Genomic DNA, 20,518 nt, shown 5'->3' on the forward strand with positions numbered 1-20,518 from the left:
GGCCGTGTTGTACTGACAGTGTGTTAGCGGTTTAATTTACAAGCAGTTATTAGTAGAGCGGAGCTGTGCTACAGTGATGTATGTAATTGACTGAACAGGCTATCTCTTGATCATTACAGCTATTACAGGTCATCAGGGCAATCTATGAATCTATGAATCTGTTGACTTACGGAGGGAGGTGAAATAAGGGAGACAGTTACATTAGCGCGGTAACAGCTCGAGCTCATTTGGAGCAGTGGAGCAGAGAAGGAGTGAGAAAGGGGAAGAGAGATTGAGGAAAGGAGAGAGGGAGGAAGAAAGAGGGAGGGAGGCAGACTGAGAGTGGAAGAGGGGAACCTTTAATTTCGCAGTCAGCCAAGCCATCCACACAATCACCTTCTGTTAATTCTATCTGCTACATCAATTAAATTGTTTGTAGAAACTAATTGAATGTGGCTTAATCACACATCTTAATAGCTTTGCACGCTTCGATCTGGCTGTTAATTCCAGCAATAAAATGAAATGAGAGCGCTCACTGGGTAATTAGCGAGGAGGCTTGGGAAAGAAATGAGTGCTTTATGACACGGTAATAAAGCAGAGGAGCCGGTGGGGGGACGGCAAAGGCCGAGCTCGCCTCTATCTGGGTCTTTTTTTTTGCTGAGCCCAATGATTTTCACCTTGGCTTCCCACATTTGGGCAGTAGTCGCTTTAAACCAAATCAAATGCCCAAATTGAAAGAGAATGAGACTGTTTGCATTCATTAAGCCTAACATCTCGCTATTTGGAGAGACGGCGTGGGCACAGGTGATGTATAATGGCTTTACAATCATTTTTCCACTATCACACAGCCTTAGTGGAAGGTCTAAGATGGGTTGTGACTAATGGGGATGGAAATTGAATAGTCTTTTAATTTGTTTTTCTTCCATAATTCCTGGATTCTTGTTGGTCTGCTGTGTGTAATCAGTTCCCTGTGTTGAGGGGAATATGTGGGAATGTTTGGACTCTATCTTGAGTGAAGTGCAGGCCATTCACAACAATTGTCGTGTTCCTTTTTTTTCCAATTTCTGTAGGACTACATGCAGAATGTGCATGGGAAAGAGATAGACTTGCTGAGGACGACAGTGAAGGTTCCCGGGAAGCGGCCACCCAGAGCGGTGGCCACTGTCGCCCCTACTGCTAGTCCCAAAACCAACGGGCTGACCAAGGACCGCAGCACCTTGCAGCTGGGCATAGGAAACACAGGTACCACTTCCTGCCCTCATTACAAGGTTAACGGCCAGAGTAACAAAAGTACATTTACATATATAAGACACAGATTAATGTACGATTTAAGATATTTATTTAATGTGTTCTGACACTTATGCAAACATGATATATTTAGTGATTTATCTGGAGTATGATCAGTACATTTGTGCTGTTTTAGCTTCAACTTAAGACTTATAGTTGTGGTCAAGAAACATAAACCGCAAGTGTTGGAGGAAATGAGCCCACACTTCTGAAATATATGTTCAAGGATCTTTGATGAGACAAATGCGTTCTTCTCAGTTCTTCGCAAGTATCAAACACACAGTGGGCCGAAAGCTGAAGTATCTGAAACCAATACTTTGTGTACTCATTAAAGATCTGGAGGTTTTCGAATGAATCATCACTTCTTAAAAAAATGTTTTTTATTCCTCAAACAAAATCTTCATTTGAATTAAGTGATTAAATGCATAGTCTTTTTACTATAATAGTGTTGGAGCTGAAAAAGAGTTTTAATTTTATATTTTATTATTATTTATGTATTTATTTATTATTTTATTTTATAGGTGTAGTTTATAGTGCTGCAAGACCGCCCTGTTTGTACAAGTGCGTCCTTCCCTTTATGTGCAGCAAGCGGGAGCGCAAACAGTTTTTTGACTGCTGTGAAAATGTCATTTTTGGGAGGCTAAATGTCAACAAATGTGGATTGAAGCAGAATATTTTGTTAGATGTAAAAAAAATGTCGTTGATTTTGGAAATAATTTCATCAATAAGTTTTGGCTTTTGGACTTCAAACCACTCTGAAGTTGTTGGAAATGTTTGGATCACGTGTCGAAAATAATCTTACGCAGCCACACTGGAGTCTAATTCTACAAATAGTATAAAACTAATAATATTAGTGCAGCTTATTCTTTATCTCTTTAACTCTTTAACTCTGCAACTTATTCTTTATCAGAAATAGCAGATTTAAACAGAATGAATAGACAGGTAAAAAAAAAATGTCTGGGCAGCATTCAAATGTTGATGTAGAATTTAAATGTCAACATTATGCGTAACGTTTTTAACTATGTGTGTGTACATATATATATATAAAACGGGCTTGATATCTTACTTGTAATCAGTGTCAACAAAAACAATATACAAATACCTTTTCTTGAGCCCGATGCAGCACTGAGCAAAACACGTTGCCCTCATCAGTGTTAGTAAAATATCATCAGTTGCATATTTTTATGGGAAACTTCTCTGATTACACGTTCGTCTTTCATATTGAAGCTGGCAGAACCTCCAGGTCTAAAGTACACACACTGTATGCAAAGCTCTTCACTCTTCTTCACCTCTGCTTGTGGTATAGAAATTAATACCTCCATAATAAGAATATTCACTTATATTGGCATATTAAGAAGGATAGACTCGGGAGGTAAAGAGGGATCTCTCATGTTTAACATACTACGCCAAAGAGGAAACAAGTCACAGGTATAATACGTAATAGTTACTCAATGAGTCTTTCATTACTGTACTCATTTTCTGTGTGCTCAGTTTGTGATTAATCATAAAAATGGGTCCCAACAGGTTAATTATCTACTTTCCGTATGTTTCATTCATGCAAATTAGCTGCCTCACAGTATACACAATGATTACTTAATGAGCGTCTATGAGAAATCTATTAATTCTCTAAATTACTAAACAGGGAATAGAAAATTGTTTAAACATAATAGCAAATATCACAAACAACAAGGTTTGTTTATCTTGGACTGTTACACCACCATGACACTGACCTAGTTATTTTTCATCCTCTGTTGGGGGGGGGGGGGGGGGGGGGGGGGGGGGGGTCACAGAAACAGACACCAGTTTGGTCCTGAGCATTGTGCCAGGGTTTCTCCACCTTTCAAGTTTAAAAATAGAGCTCTTCTCCCAGCGAGCGGTGCCACCGGAGGCTGCGGAGAGTCTGGCAGGCTTATAGAGGGGATGCCAGTGATTGGATTTAGGGGTTAGGATTAAGAGTAATTAATACTAATTAGCAAAGTGATCCCCGGAGGGAGGCGGGGTCCTTCATCGGCTGTGAAATGGGCACAGTGTTTCCATCACTCAGGCTACAGCTAACTGGCTGGGAGTGGGTACAGTGCCAAAGACGGGTCGGCAGGGACCATTAGCACTGTCCAGGCAGGTTACTGTTCAACCTGGCCAAGGTGCTGCCACTGCTGAACGGGTTAATCAGTCAAAAGCAGAAAGATGTAGGAGTTTACAGAGCAGAGGACGTCGGATCGAGGTTGTTTCATCCCACTAACTGTTAACCTTGAGTGCTGGGTTGAGGGGAGTCATCAGGGCAGACAAAGGGCCTTGAAAAACAGGCCAGAGCAGGTTTTGGGAAAACAGCACCAACTGGTTTCTTGGAAAAGACTCTTCAATGACAAATTCCCAGGATTTTCAGTTGCCATCCATTTGCGCATCAGGGAACAATGTGTGGGAGATTTGCCGTAATCTCCACTTAGGAAAAGAAAGGTTACAAATCACATCAGGTCTCTCTCTGGGTGGAGGACCCTCTTCTGATTATGCGATCGGGATTTTGATTTCATTAGACGTGCAATTGATGAAGGGAACAAAGGGGTAATTTTTCATTCACGGCGTCCAAATCACAAGCCTTGTCTGTGCCTTTGGTAATTCATTCATTCCTTAGATCTAAAGACCTTTATAATCACTGGGAGAAGAGGGATAGGGACGGGGAGAAGGAGGGGCGGAGTGGATGGGGGAAGATGGGAAGATGAAGAGGAGAGGCTGAGAAGACAGAGAGTAAATGAGAGAACGCATGCGCCCACGACTTTGCCGAGCGGCCAGGTTTAATTCCTTTGCTGGGTGCTGAGCGGAACCGTTTTAAATATGATCCTCCCTGTTAACACGCATCCTGCTGTGTCACCGGCGACAGATACATTGTATCAAAGTATTAATGGGCCCAGTCACTTTGAATCAATCCTGTGGGGGAGAGAGAGATGCATGTGGAAGAGGTGGAGATCTCAGGAGAGTGTTTCGCTCATTCCTTCCTCACTCTGTGCCACAGTTTGTCTCCAGTGTGTAGCCCAGTAAAATCAGTAGCAACATACTCACTGACCAGCAGGCCCTGCGAGCGCCAACATGAGACTTCTTTTTTAACACTGGAGCAATCAATGTACCCTCTCAGACAAAGACATTTTTAAAAGGCGAAAACAGATCAGTAATATAGTGAAAAGTCGACATGCAGTCAATATGTTACGATGTATTTAAAGGGATAGTGCACCCAAAAATGAAAATTCAGCCATTATCTACTCACCCATATGCCGAGGGAGGCTCAGGTGAAGTTTCAGAGTCCTCACATCACTTGCGGAGATCCAAGGGGAGAGTGGGTAGCAGCACAACTCCACCTAATGCAGGCAGACGGCGCCCCAGATTAAAACGTCCCAAAAACCAGATAATTGATACCACAAAATATCTCCATACTGCTCGTCCGTAGTGATCCAAGTGTCCTGAAGCCCCAACATAAAAAGTTGTTTGGCCTCACAGACCATCATTGTCTACAACGGTGCCTACGTTAAAAGCTACATTATTAGGAGTTCCTCCACTATTGTTATGTTCGTTGTAGCCAGAATTTTTTGACACTGCCTTCTAGGGGCATCTCACGGATGCGTCTGTGCTAACATAAAGGGCAGTGACGGTTACAACATTCAAAATGAGCTTTTCGATTTTCATATGTAAAGCCTTTATCCAACACTTTTAGTGAGGGCTAGGCAATATGGAGAAAATCAAGTATCACAATATTTTTGACTGAATACCTTGATAGTGATATTGATACTGATCTTTGCTAAAGTATCATCAGTAATGTGGATATAAAGACGAAGTTGGTAAAGGCAAACAAAATGTTGCAGAAAATGGCATCACTTTACTGTAATGCAGCTTTTAAAATCATGAGAATACAATTATTAGGATGTTACAGTACCAAAAATCCAATGCTATGTTCACATGGAATCAGGCAGATGGATTACACCTTCTGGACGGCGTGGTAAAAACGAGCAAACAGTCCAACAGAATGGCAGGACAGTAACACGAAATATGCATGACGATGTGTGGCAGTGGTGATGTGATTATTAAATCAAATATATCAAATACAATTATTTTTTTAATGTAGTTATTCTAGTAATTGTCCAGATTGCCCATTTTCTCCTTGTGTGCAGGAGCTACGTAACACATGGTAAACTTCTCCCGGCCTCACCTAATTTTACCTTCCTGCTCTTGGCACCAAAATGACATCCAGTTTGCCGTCTACTTTCTCCCTGATTCCATGTGGACGCAGCACAAGCTGATATCTAATTTCATATCCCAGTATAATATCAATATATTGCCAAGCCCTACTTTTAGTTGTCCAATTTTATAATTTCTGTGTTTTCAAACTAGTTGAGCTACTCCACTGTTTTCCCATGTACCCCTGACAACTGCAGAAGCACCCCCCGGGGGTACACTTACCCCTGTTTGGGAATTGCGGTAATAAAGTAATAGTTTGTTTCGAGAGCTGTTTTGTCTGTAGAAAAATACTTGTTTTGTCCTCAATTTAGTTTTTTGTTACCTAGATTAATCTCTGAGGAAATGACTTCAAAATGTCATCAAATTCATTGTAACATTGAAGCAGAACAGCAGATGTGAGTTGGAAATGTCTGCAGACAACAACAACAAAAAACACATCATAAGGCCTACATGAGGAAAAAAGAACATTTTAGATTTGTCCAACAGACTATAGTGTGTCACACACAACATAAAACAGTTTAAGTTGTATTAATGCACACAGTTTGTTTACAGTACAATACAAAATGCACAGGTATGCGTATGAACGTCTGAGTGACTTGTGTGGGGACAGGCGGCAGCAGCAGCAGCATCAGGGGTGGAGGAGTGGTGGGGGGACGTCTGGGCGTTGGTCAGGATGATGTTGGTGGATTACACACAGCCGCAGATGATGTTCTGCCCAGCCCACATTAGCATGAATGCTTCATTATCCCACTACTTGTACATAATGGCAACAACTCCACGGAGGGGTCAGGCCTCGTCACGGCTCATCAACCCACTGACGGCCCGGCCTAAAGAGAAATGAGAAGCAAGGCAGCGCTGCTCCCCGCTAATCCATCGCCTCTACTTAACACCCCAGCCCTGGATAGCCTGCAGAACACACTGTATGGCTTCTGTTATCTCTTTATACACATGACGATACAGTCAGCAAGAAATATTTATACTGGTGCGCTGCACTTTTTCAGCTTTCATTAATCTTATTAAGAATGTTGCAGGAGTTAACTGAAGTGACATCTTAGATAAGAAAGTATCACTGTGCTAATGATGTTTTTAATTAGTACATTTATATATATTTTTATATATAGTTTTTTTTAATTGAGGTAAAAATTATACCGCAGTGTAAAAAGACAATCTTCAAAATGCTATTTAAGTAGAAGTACAGAAATATTATCTCAAAATTTAGCTAAAGTACGTAGAAAAAAATACACATTATGCAGACTTGCTTATAAAATATTAGATTATTATTAATCCACAAAGGTATAAGGAGCATTTTAGTGTCGCAGATTGCTGAGGTGGAGCTGATTTTTTCTGCATTACACTATTGGGTAGTTTAATGTATAAAAATAGATGCTGTTTTATTAATAAAACATATTTCTTGTATGTAAAGAAACAAAAGAGCTCAAATAAATGCAGTGGAGTAAAAAGTACAGGGCCCTGGAATATAGAGCACTATAAAGTGGTAGAAAATGGAAATACACAAGTATAGTGCTCTTATAATTCTACTGAAGCACAGTACTTGTGTAAATGTGCTTATTTCCTTTCTATACTGTCAACATGTCGTACAGTTCCACAGTAAATGTCTTGATCGCTGTTGTATGTTTACTGTAAAAATAATAAAGAAGCATTTCATCAATAGAGACAAAATTTCAGCAAATGTCAGGAAATCTTCAAAATGAGCAGACCTTCACAAAATGTCACTTCATGTTACTGCACTCTAATAATACCAACTTCTTTACTCCTAAAATGTTAAGTTGCATTATAGGTTTTTGTTTTTATTATTCTTGGCATTTTTTGCAGTAAAATGTCGTAACATTTGATATATTTGTATTTGACAGTCAAATCATGTACACGATCACTACAGTCTCATCCTCTGGACCTCAGTTTGCAGTTGTCAGGTTCATCATTGTCCAGAGTGTCACTGCTGAGGCTGTGCAACGTACTGGAGTGAGGCCTGGCTGGAGCTGCGAGTACAGTGCTCTTTTAATGCCACAAGCTGATTATTTCTCCACTGTAATTACATTATCCTCCCCTTTATGCAGGAGTGGTCTCTGGGGACTAATGGATACAGCCATGTATAATTCATTAATCATTAGCATCCAATTTGACAATTAGATGTGATTGTTGAATTTTAAATATCGATGTAAGTTGCCACGTAGTTATCTAACAATTTTTTTTTCTGTCTCTTTTTTAAAGCGTCAAAGAGTCAAACTTTGGGGGGAAAAAAGAAATGTAGAGATTTTAATAGTAGAAAATAAAGAATTACGTCTGAACAATGAGGTGATTAAACATTTATCTGTAAGAAGGGAAATAACGGACTGCTGTTTTTTTTTATATATATAAATCATATTTTTAAATTTTCCTTTTTTTAAATTCAGGAATGATAAAAGCCTTTCAAGTCATGAGCTTATTTTACGTATCATTCATCCGTCACTTTTTAAAAAACAAAGTTTCACATTTTTTTCAGTACCCTTCTCCCCAGCATCATCCCCCCCCCCTCCTCCTCCTCCTCCTCCTCCTCCTCCTCCTCCTCCTCCTCTGCTCTGATTTCAGCATGCTAATTTAGTCAGTGCTCCTCAGCATGATTCCCTCGCTCTCTCTCCCATTCTTGCTGCGATTCTGCTCCCTCCCCTCTGGGACCTGAAGATTAATATTCCTGGGCCCAACAAGATAATTACTGATACTAATTAGACATGATTATGTGAATTTGATACACTTATTACTCTAGATAATGAGTAGGACATATTATCCTAACAAGCACCCGTGCCGCTTAGTTTACTTTACACACGACCCACACACTATATTTTCTGTTATTGTCACCTCAATCAGAAACTGATATTCTCTTGTAATTATTGAAGAAAAGGCCCTGATGTGTGATACCTGTAAGATGAGGAAGCATTGTTGAGGAAATCAGAGATATGTCTTGTTTTGCAAAACAAAGCCTCTGAATTTTTAAGCTTTTTGTGTCAAAGCAGTGTCGACTTACCTCATTAAACTGTGTTGTCTCATAATGAATCTGTGCAGCATGTTAAAGAGTTATTGTATCAACTTTTAGGATGGAAATACGGCAAAAATTAACTTTCCTGACTTTTCCTAATTTTATTAATAAACCCATCTTTTATTGTAGGTCATGCAAAATATTCAGTTAAATTGATTTTTCAGACTAAAAACGTGACAGAGCTCGAGTCAGTTTGATGCATTGTAAATCTCAAGCAGTTAATCTGATTCCCGGCACACGACTGGCGGTGTATCGATGAGTTTTTCAGAGTAGTTAGGATGTGTTGTAGCGACTGCTCGCGAACAGGAGGGAAGGACCCCACATGGCGCAGCCTAGCCCATGAATTAGTAAAGAGAGCCAGGCGTCCGTGGCTCGCCTGATTGGAAGTTAGGGAGAGAACGCCTGCTGACGCCAGTGGAGATCGATGTGGCAGTCAGAGGGATGAGGCGAGATAATTAGCGTTCAGAGTGTATCTTGTTAATTAAGGGCTAATTAGAGGCAGAGGCGGAGGGAGAGGGGTTTCGTTTGTGTGTGTGTGTGTGTGTGTGTGTGTGTGAGGGGGGTTGCTTGACAGAGGGATGTGCACAAATATGGTGGCAGCAACATTGCTGTGCTGTAGAAACTACCCAAAACTGTTAACTCGATTGCATCATTATTACTTCCTTTGCAGACTTTGTGAGTTTAAAGAAAACAATCCGAGCAGAGAACTCAAATGTAGAAAACAAAAAAAATCAGCATTAATTTTCTTGTGTGTGTGTCACTTATTTTCCAGGTGCTCCTCACTCCAACAGTAGCTCATCCCTGCAGACGGGCGCGTCGTTGTTCAGCGGCAGCAAAGACAGCATGCACCAGCGCTCCTTCTCCGTGTCCAGCGCCGACCAGTGGAATGAAGCCATCAACACCAGTACAAGCAGCGGAGCCCGTAAGACATTATCCCCGTCCCTTAAATCTCCTCCAAAGTCTCACCATGTGTTGTGCAATCAAAATTTACATACCGCTACCACAAAGATGAGTGAATTAAAGCAAAATGAATGGATCTGGTGATGGAGACGGCATTTCCCGAGCTTCTCAGACAGGTGGAACAAGCCTCATTTTCATAATTAGCTGATCAGGGCTGTGATCGCTGTGACCTTTTTGGCTGCTGCTCTTTGATAGAAGCAGCATGTTCAGAGGAGAGGAGCGGTGAAGGTTAACTTTCTGCCACAGATGCATCTCCACTCACTGCCTCTGTGTCACATTGCACCTTGTCACTGTACTTGAGTGAAGTAAGATAATATATTCACCATGCATGTCTACACACACACACCCCCATCCTGTCTTTACCTTCCATCTTACTCTTACCCCACCCCCCTCCCTCCTTCCTCTGTTTTCCTCTCTTTTCTTCCGAAGAGGAAAATGAATGCTTTTTGGGGGGACCATTCATCACCAGTTATTTCCCTCTCTTTGTGGTTGGCAGTAAAAAAGCACTTAAATGCACATCAACAGAATAACAGTCATTTCCATGCATGTTTGCACTCTGGTAGTTCTCATTAGCACGGCGGCGGCTCCCCCCCTCCCCATGGGCTCCCAGGGGCCCCGGCAGTTTAAAGAGCGCACTTTACGAGCGCTGCTGGAGTCCAACTGCACGGCCCTCGTGGTTCCGCAGACAAGCCTGTCTCTCATTTGGAGCTGCCAAACGATCAATTCTGCCTGGACGCAGGCACTTCCATCACCCCCTACCCCTGTCTCCCATCAGCAGCATGCCCAAAGCAGAATTACTTAGATTCGTGGGGTCCTCAAATAAATGAGCGCGAGTGTGTGTTGTGCGTGTGTGTGCTCTCGCTGATTTTTTTTTGTTTTTTGTATGTGAGTTTTTTCCACAGAGCGTGTTTGCATCTGTATTACTATGTGTGTGTGGAAAAAACAAGGCTTCATACTGGATGTTTGTGAATGTGCGTTTGGCGACCGGTCTGCAGAGGACAAATAGGAACTGCTAAACGTTGTGTTGTGAAAATAAGGAGGCCCAGAATTTCCCATTTTCATGTTTGGTAAACTGCAAAGCCCTCAATATTAACATAGCTCATTAACCAGCATCCAGTCTTCAACTAAATCAGATCCACACTTTGCTCCTTTATTCTGTTTTCTTCAATTATTTTCATGCTACTCTTAAGGTAACCACAAATGAGCTCGAATGAGGCAAATGAGCTGAAAATAATAGTAGAAATGTTGCGTCAAATGATAGATATGTTGCTCGTCCTTGGGAAGGAGTGTCTCTGTAATCAGTGCATAGTCAGTGCAGACGGTTTAAGGGAGCAAGCAGCTCAGAAACTTTCTCTGGATATCTTGTTTTTACGTCTCCGTACAATTTAAGAATCTGGATTAAATCAGCAGAATGCATCTGCAGTGCAAAGTGTGACTGGACTATCAGAAAAATCAACTTGATTGAAACGCGAGCCTCTTATCTTTCATCCTAATGTGCCTTCAATAATCAATAGAGGGTGTTCCACAGTGAAGGGTGCTCATGTTTTGTCATTTGAATTGACTTGAACCTACCCCAATCACTCCATTATCCTTGGTGAAGGTTGCAGGTTAACATAAAATGTGATTCTGAGATGCAAAAACAGCAGATTGATGATTCACCGGAGAATGAATGCATCTTAGCCAGGTAACCATTTCCATATTATTTAAAGAATGTCCTCATTTGTAAACCTATTGAGCAAAGGCAGAAGCAGAGGTAGTAACGTCTCTTGAATATTGAGCGCAGATTTTTGATTAAATCCCGGCCCAATTTTTCTATTGCTTGCATTCATAAAGACACCCATTCTTAATGCACCGGATGCTTGTTTAGATCCCGCTCCCCTTCGTACACCTCAATCTCTGAGCCTGAATTAAAAGCAAGAGGCTCAAAGAGTCGTCAGAGCAACGTGATGGGCTCGCTGATAACAGTGACTTAAGTCGTGGTCAAAGTGTGAGTAATGTCACAATTCCAGAGGCGAGAGATTACAGTGCTCTCTACGGCTGATGATTCGATAATTAATTCAACATCATCCTATCGTTAGAAGAGAGATACCTTTGTTCGCAGGTCTTATGGACCAAAAATATAATAAATAAAAATTTGCTCCCAACAGAAGAACTGAATGTACAAATCATTTAAATATGATTTTGTTCTATTAAAACACAAAAAATGACTTGGTAAGAAGGAGACTTTTAAAAATTAGTTAATTATAAGAAAATCTTGTTGATCATCGATTAATCGTTTTAATCTTTTTTTTTTTTACTTAGAATTGCAATTTCCATCTTCTCAAATATGAGCATCTGTTGTGTTTGTTTGTCATGTATGATAGTGAAATAAATATGGTGTGGATTTTAGACTGCTGGCCTGATAATACAAGTAATGGGAAAACATAATTTAGGCTCTAGGACATTATAATGGCCATTTTATATTTACTGCATTCCTTTATTTTAAGGAAAAATAGCATTATTGGGGAAATAATCAAGAGTAGAGCTGCAGCAATTAATTCATCAATCAATTAGCTGTCAACTAATAAATTAATCGCCAACTAATTTGATAAACAATTATTAAGTTTGAGTAATTTTTTTAGAAAAAACCCCTCAAAATTCTCTGATTCCAGCTTCTTGAGTGTGAATATTTATTTATTTCTTTGCTCCTCTATGACAGTAAACTGAAACTCTTTTGCTTGTGGAGAAAACAAGACATTAGAGGACGTCATCTTGGGCTTTTGGAAACACTGATCGACATTTTTTAACTAATTTCTGGCATGTTATAGACTACACAAGCAATCGAATAATTGAAAAAATAATTGCCAAATTAATCAGTGATGAAAATAATAATTAGTTGCAGCCCTAATCAGGAGATTAGTCCATAATGGAAGTAACTGTTAGTTGCAGCCCTAATGAGAGGAGCAGTATTTTAACTTTGTACTGTGTTAAATTTAATACTAATGTTGATAATTCTGTGTTAATAATCACAATGTATATTTGTCCATATTGCCCATTCTGCCCTCAATGTAAAGTTTGTGTCGCTGCCTTTTTCTTTCTGTCCTCCGAGACCTTTGTGCTGCAGCTCTGCTCTGCTCTGCTATGTATTTATATATAAGTGATAAGTTTTTCTCCCTTAAGTTTGCATATCAGGACACAGGTAGTTAACGCACAGATAGCCTTTTCCTGTGGCACTGTGTTTTATACCTTGGCCTCCCGATGCGAGGGTGATAGCATGTGGGGCGTTTGATTTCTACGCTAGGCCGTAATGAAGTTTGACATTTAGTTTGGAGAGAGCAGCAGAGCGCGATCAGGCCTTGATTAGTACGCTCTAATTGAGGATAATAAGGGGGAGGCGGTGATTGTTTCTAATTTTTGCCATTAATTGCAGCCGTTGGCTTTGATTGAGGACAGGCAGGGCTGCCATGTCAAGGGGCCTGGCGGAATCATAGTGCTCCTCACCCGGAGCCTCTTGAATAACAATGAAATGACTCCCCCCCTCCTCTTCACCCCCACTCTTTGCCTCCCTCCCTCCCTCCTTCTCTCTCTCTCTCTCTCTCTCTCTCTCTCTCTCACCCTTTTTTCATTCTCATTCATTGTCAGCGTGGCATTGGTAAAGGCAGGAAGCTGTTAGCGGCCCCCTCTTTGTCTCACCCATAGTCTTCATCCTGGAGCATGTTTAAACTGTCATCTCCGTGGTGGGAGTGTAATGCACTGTAATCACAGGTTAGGCTGATACCTATTCTGCTGCCCAGGTGATCGTGGCTGAGTGGGAAAGAGACTCCTGATCCCCAGTGTGCTTCATTACCCAGCTTGGTCCTGATGGCCCTCATACACGCTAACAGCCAGCTAATAATGCCACAGTGAATACTCTGCTTGTAGAATCAGTCCACTTCTAACTTCATAATTCTCAATTTAAGAAATATAATCTACCAGTCATGCACAGTTTAGAACTGAGAACCACTTAAAGTCAGGAGACTTTGCATTATATAAAACCATTAGATTTCAGGTGCTTTGATATTGTTGCTCAGCGATGTGTGCTGGGGTTGTATCCATTTCCTGCTCCTATACCATCACGGCGCAGACTGCTTAAAGCCTGATTGGTCCAAACAAAGGGAGGTGTATCGCCCCGTATATGCTTCTGGTGCAGGATGAGCAAGGCCGGGGTCATTTTCCACAACATTAGGGGCAGAAATTGATAATTAGAGGTGTTTATGACACGGTCGGGGCCCCTGAGGGGCAGCCCTCCCCTTTAACCTCAAGCGACATTAAACAAATGCTGGCTGTCACGTCGGAGGCAGGTTGGAGCTCAAGTCTTCCACCCGCCATACGGAGCTGTGCTGGCGGGACAGACGCTGGGATGGAGAGGGAGGAGGAGGCAGAGTGTGTGGGGGGGTGGGGGTGCACATGGAGGACCCCTGTGCCCCCAGCTGTCTGAGCCAGCTAATGACTCGTCTCAGGGGGGCTGTTGTAAGAGAGCAGGGAAATTGAAACAGACGCCTCGACTAGGAGCTGCTACATGTGTGGCTGCGTGCTGCCATTCAAAACACCAGAGAGCTTAATGTATGTAGTCCAGCACAAGCACCAATGTTATGGTTATTAATGTGACTGGCGTATAATCAATATTATTATTTTCCACATAGCACTTCAGTGTTTATGATGAAATATTAATACTACTTCTAAAGATGGTCACTTATCTCCTGATAAATTAAAGAGATCGGTGTTAAGAGCTGATTTTTCCCCAGTAATGACATTCTTGTTTGAGAACATCAGCTCTCACCAAGATTAATCTCTAAATCGAGTACAGACATAGCAGTGTGTGTCTCAGGTGTTGGCTCCTGCACTTTGCCCACGCTCAAAGAATGCATCCCCAGGCCGAGAGCTCCACTCTCCCCCCAACGTTAGCATCTTCAATCCCCTGCTGAGCCCATCTTACTCCTCCAAGACAGCCCCATCTCCCTAAAGGTAATGACCGAATTAGGCCTAATGTTGTACACTGGCTAATGGCACAGTGCCGCACATTATAGCATGTGCAACTGGCAACGACAACAGCAATAATCCCTGAGCCCCTTGTCCTCCTGCACTCCACCCCTGGGGCTGGGACGGTGCACAGGGAAATGAATGGAGTTTGCCACACTACAATGAGCTTTTGATGGGAGACAATGGAGGAGGCTGCCAGCACCACACAGGGTGGTAAGAAGAGAGCAATATGGGGCCCATCTACCGGCCCTCCCTCCCTGCTTCCCCCAGGCCCCTGGCCCCCGCTCCCAGATTCATAATGGCATCCGGAGGGGGAAAGAAGGGAAAGTGATGTCAAATGTCAGGAAATCAGAAAGATGGCAAGCTGACAACCCCCACCTCTCGTCCCATCCCTCCTATCCCTTTGCCCAACGGTAGCACAGGTTAATATCACATTTATAAAATCACTTACAAGAAACAAAGCCGGCTCTTAGCCCCCTGTCACTCTCAGACAGTCATATAGAGAGCTTTGCCGCGGGCTAACTTAGGTAACCATTTGTTCACTGATAGCCCCATACCTGTCCCTCACTCTATCTAAAGCTGGAGCCAAGCAGATACTTTGGGAGTCATTTCCAACTCTTGCTGCTGTCGAAACATTTTTAGGATGTGACAAGGCTGCCGTTACTTTGCATGAAGCCTACAGTGAAGCTCATAATGTCATTCATTATTCACTGCTGAGTGTCATTTCACAGTGATTCATGTGTTCATACATTTGAGATATGTTTTGAGTTGAATAAATAGTTGAATCTGCCAGAGAAGTTTATTTTTGAAGGAATAGTTTCACATTTTTCAAACCGGTCTGCATGTTATATTCTGCCGTTTTGGTCTTGGAAGACAGACTTGGACGCTCTTCATCCACCTTCTGCAGCTTTTTATTAATATATAATGGTTCATCAAAGCAATTAATATGACCCAGTTAACCTTATTGTTCTTCATTTCAGTGTTTCCCTGATTTTTTCCTCCCTAGACTATCATTTTTATGACTGCACAATACATCCACTTGAAAATTTTACATTTTTGGACATTTTCAACATGCTTCCCTGGTAAATCTGCAAAAAATCTGGACTAGAGTTTGGTCAGTTAGTACCCTTGTGATGACGACCCACAAAATAGGATAGGTGCATTTAGAGACTTGACTTCCTGAGAGATTCATTAGTATGGAACTGTAGATTCGAAGCTGAAGCTGTGACAGTGAAACTTAAGCTTACCCACAGCAGCGAACATAAAACAGAGAAACTTCAGAAACTTTAGAAATTCAAACCACTGCATTTATTTAACTTAAAAAGTAATAATCATTTCGTCTGTCTGTTTCAGCCAATGGAATGAGTGATCCTGCCAGTTCCAGTGTGGGCAGCGCCACCAGTCCTAAACTTGAGCCACCTCCTTCGCCACACGCCAACCGGAAGAAACACAGACGGAAAAAGAGCACAGGCATCACCAAGCCAGACGGCTTATCAGCAGGCAATGAAGGTACAACACAGTCTCATCACTACAGCTTTGAAATGATCCAAACTTGTGACTCAGAAAAGAAAATGTTCTATGGGACACACAGGTGCCGAACATTAGGTGTGTTTCCATTCGCCTGGTTTTATGTATATCGTCCACATCCGCTTGAATTTTTGCTTCATTGACGGGACATGAAATAGCAGAAGACATCATAAGTGTGTGGATCAATCAGGACACTTAAATGATCCTCAAATTAAGGGGGGGGGGGGGTGTGCAGTAAATTTGAAAGGAAATCTGACTCGTGTAGAGAGCTGGGTTCATTTCCTGTTTGTGCAAGAATGAAAAGAAAAGTTCACATACCCACATCTGTCTGAATTCATTCATTTGTACGTTTCTGTGTGCAGCACAGACGAGTTAAATCCACACATGTTCCCACTAGTTCTTCGGTGTGAAAAATTGGTTGTGCTTACACACACAATTAGCTCTTTTCATTGTTGGGAAGCCAGTGAGGGATCACATCCTGAGAGGTGTACAAGCAGCTCATAATGGTTGATTTGTATTCCTGGACAGAGATGGGTGGGATTTGGTGGATAATGCAAACATGAGCGTTGTGTCCTCCCATTGAAGCTCCTAACTAGGATTTGAGAGGAAGTGTTAGATTGTTTAAAGCAGGCAAAAAGTGGAGTTGCTAGGTGTTTTTGGACTGGACAAATGATCATAGATTTTCTCTATTTATTGTGTACCATAAGAACTAGGAACGATCGTAGCTCTCAGAGCGCTGTTTTGAGGGACTTTTTTAGCTCCTATTTCACGTTTTTACTCTTACAGGACAAAGAGGTAAGTGTATGTTGATTGGCTGAATACATGAGCCAATGCAGCTTTAGCAACCACCATTTTTCAGAACAATGTTAACTGTACAAAAAACAGATAACGCAACACACAAACAGCTCATAAAGAAAACATCGACAGTGAAATCCAGGCTTTATTGAACATTATGCAACGAGCGAAATATGACGCAGTTTTGACTCATCAAAGCACAATACACGTAGGCTGTCTTACACAGGGTTCCTATGCAAGTATGGAAAGTATGAAAATAAATCTGATCAATTTCCAGGTATTCAAAAGTATGGAAAATGAAAAATAAAGTATGGAAAAATATTTATGTTTCCAGACTATTACCACTGTTCTAAAATATTGTTTGAGATTCACGTGGTTCACAATGGGTAGATGCAAGTTTTTGGATGGATGGCTTGACGATACCGTATATAAATACTGGTTGGCCAAGGATTCAAAATTCACACACAGAGCTAGATGCAAGCTTTGTGTGAAATCGTTTGACATCGCCAACATGGGGGAGAAGGCGATTCTGAGCCACATGAAAGGAAAAAAACACAGACGTCTCGTTACTGCATCACTTGCACCCAGAGTCCCAACCTTTTTGCCTCAGCCCAGACATTGAACTTACCTGAGATTTTATTTGCATGCCATTATGGTACTTGTCTACAATCGCCTATTAAGAATAACCCTGCTTACATCACTTCAGCATTCCTATTGGCGGTGTGATCGCAAACAAACACACTAACAAAAAAGGGCCTTGATGCTGTGGAGTTCTCGGGGGAGCTCCCAGTGGGCAGTTCCTCACAGGGAGTCCTCAGAGCTGTTTGGTCCCAAAATGCCTATTGTCACGGTCTGCAGTACAAGGGAAGCGCCCATAACAAATTAGGGGGGAAGTGGAAAACAAATGTTTATATGGAACTTCACAGAAACTTCTTTCCTCTGATGCATTTACTCATTTCTTCACACTGATCAGGCTTCTCTTGCATTATGAAAAAAGAGCGTGAAGCCTTCTGTATTTTTATTGAACATGCCTGCGATGTACATAAAGGTGTGCAGTTCTGTATCTCTATGTGGCCCCCTGCGCAGTGCACCCTCGCAGCCCCCATTTCTTTCACCGTAGTCTGAAAGGCCTGATCTCCAGAAGCCGTGGCCCTCCTCAGCAGGGGAGTGGCAGTCGGCTCTCCACCCAATTAATAATGATTCTCCAGCCCAATGATGAATGGAGTACCCTAATTGGATGGCATTGTGAAAACACTGGGACGCATTTCAGAGGCCATAAAACTGATGTCACCGGAGCGGGATGATCAATCAACAAGATTGATACGCTGGATAACAACAACAATGGCATTGACGCCTCCTAAATGGGGCTTAGCATTTATAATCATTATACTTTTTTATCATGGTCTCTGACAGCTTCTCTTTAAAGTCTGAATGGGTCTGTTGACCACACTGTTGTTGAGAGTGAACATCATCAGCATCTCGGAGATAAGTGGTGTGAGATAAGTATGTGGTCACATCAGAACGCTGGTGGAAGTTAATCTCAGATCTGATCGTTGGTACGTTTTGCAGTTGCATGTACAGAAGCAGTTGGCAGCTCCCAGCACAGATTTCAAGTGAAGAGTCCATTACTTCTGTTTTATTTGACATTACTTAGCTCTTAATGGGACACTTCTGGCAGAGTTACAGTTGCATTAAAGCCTTGAGTGAGTGATGGGCGTGCACTATCAAACATCATCTCATCGATAAGATCCCTACACAGAAGTAATTGAGGTCAGGTGACTGCCGGACTTCCTGAGGAGGAAGAGTAATCAGGCTGGAGGAGGCAGATTCTGAATGTTTCTCACGTCATCAAACACGCACATTGTTTTCTATCTCTCTCATTGTTCTCCGCGAGGTTTTCTATTAGCATCACCTTGTCTGTTCTGCTGAATGCTCTGGAATACAGACGTATTGCTTAAATATTGGATTCACCCAAGTCTGGGATGTGAGTTGTGTCTCCTGTTGAAAGAACAGAAGAGAGGGAAGAGGAGAGGAGGGATCCTTGAATAAATTGCTATCAGTTTATCTCATTTACGGGGCAATCAGAAGCGTGCAATGCAGGCTGAAATTGAATTTTAGTAGTTGTGAAGCATCATAAATCAAAACGGCGTGCGCGTCTTAAGGTGAGAAATCATTTTGGTCAACACGGGACGTGTAGGATGTCAGAGGGAGCCTGGGGAAACTGTTGCTGCACCATCATCTCCAAATATGGTGCTACAGTAGTTAGCGAGACTCTTGCACATGGCTGCTGAAGTGGGAGGAAAATCTTCTAATCTTAAGTTCATTACTATGATTATGAAAGTAGAAATGACAGAGTAATTGCACGGAAACATATTTTCTGTTTAAATAGGCTCAAGGTGAGGTAAATGTTTTAAAACCAATTTAGCTTATAATGCATTTATTTCAAATGTATTTCTCATCAATTTAAAGCCATATTTGGATCATGTATAGATTCCCTGTTATGTCTACGGTGCTACACTTCCGCCAAGGATATGCACAATGGACACAGTCCCTAATATCCTATGCACTGTCAGAGCTGTGTGGTGTAATGAACTTCTCATGTGCTTAAAGAATGATGCAGGATGCATGGCGAGACAACTGACAGCCCCGTAATGTGTTTCCCAGCAGCCGCCCGGCGACGAGCTTTCTCGGTGTGTCGCTCGCCATAAACCCACTGGAAAATCGATGGCCGATAAAGAGTTGTGTTCAGGGGGAGCCCCCTCTGATTAATGCAGACTGTCAGGGAGCATCATTAATGTATTTCTCTTTTAAAGAAAGTGTATCAAATGCTCATTGTTTTGGGGGTTTTAGCTTGTCCAACGTGAGCAGAAAGGGAGGCACAGGAATGGAGGGGAAATTGTGACGAGAGGTTCTGTCTTGATTCTTGGAATTTTATGGATGATGATATTTACTCATGCTAAGGTCACAGAAATCAGGGAGAAAACGAGTGTTTATCTGAATGCTTAAAGGTGTTCAAGTCTTTATTTACATTACCAAGATTTGATTTGAAGCAATTTTATAGAAAGACATTAAATCAAATTGCATCAAACTTGCATTGCATTTGCACATTTTGGGCACATACTTCTAAAGAAAGGTAACAGACTAAAGGAAGCATAACTCTGACTGCACGACACTGCAGTCTCTGTAAGTCTGTAAGTTATTACTAAACTCAAATGTGCTGCAGAGCATTGTGTCTGCAACAGAGGGGTCAATTCACTTTATTTTGATGAATTCTATTTTTGAATCAAATTTTCCTGCATTGATTTATGGACTTTCTTATTTACTGAAAGACTCAACAATAAATTTTAATCAAGTAGTTTTGTTTTGCAATTTAAATTGATTGAATTTAAAGTGATTGGAAGGACTCCTCTACTGGATTGTATCAGCAATTAGAGGAGGACAGGGGAATTAATTGTATGTGTGCTTGTGTTATGTGTGTTTTAAGTGGAGTCTTAAACTTAGAACAGAATCCTAAAAGTAGGAGGCTTACATTTGTAGACTGTCACATCATACCTGAGGGGTATGTGATCCCATAAATCTTTACACATTTTATACGCTATAAAACATTTGCATATTTTCCTTCCCAGGCAACTTTGCTGATTTACAGAGTACTTAAATAAGCATGTAAATATCACAAAGACATGTAAATGCAAAAAAAAAATTAAACAGTAGTCAGGCTTT

At 41.6% G+C, this 20,518-nt stretch overlaps 1 protein-coding gene across 2 annotated transcripts in view; it reads left to right on the forward strand.

The window, feature by feature from the left end:
• agap3 (ArfGAP with GTPase domain, ankyrin repeat and PH domain 3) overlaps nucleotides 1–20,518 on the forward strand; it is a 161,464-nt gene that overhangs the window by 111,262 nt on the left and 29,684 nt on the right. For both annotated transcript variants that reach the window (XM_033649814.2, XM_033649813.2), the window contains exons 11-13: nucleotides 1,050–1,221; nucleotides 9,291–9,440; nucleotides 15,830–15,985. In XM_033649814.2, the coding sequence (XP_033505705.1) occupies nucleotides 1,050–1,221; nucleotides 9,291–9,440; nucleotides 15,830–15,985 (478 nt within the window). The remainder of the gene's footprint in view (nucleotides 1–1,049; nucleotides 1,222–9,290; nucleotides 9,441–15,829; nucleotides 15,986–20,518) is intronic.

Source organism: Epinephelus lanceolatus, chromosome 12, assembly GCF_041903045.1.
Source record: "Epinephelus lanceolatus isolate andai-2023 chromosome 12, ASM4190304v1, whole genome shotgun sequence".
Classification (NCBI taxonomy): domain Eukaryota; kingdom Metazoa; phylum Chordata; class Actinopteri; order Perciformes; family Serranidae; genus Epinephelus; species Epinephelus lanceolatus.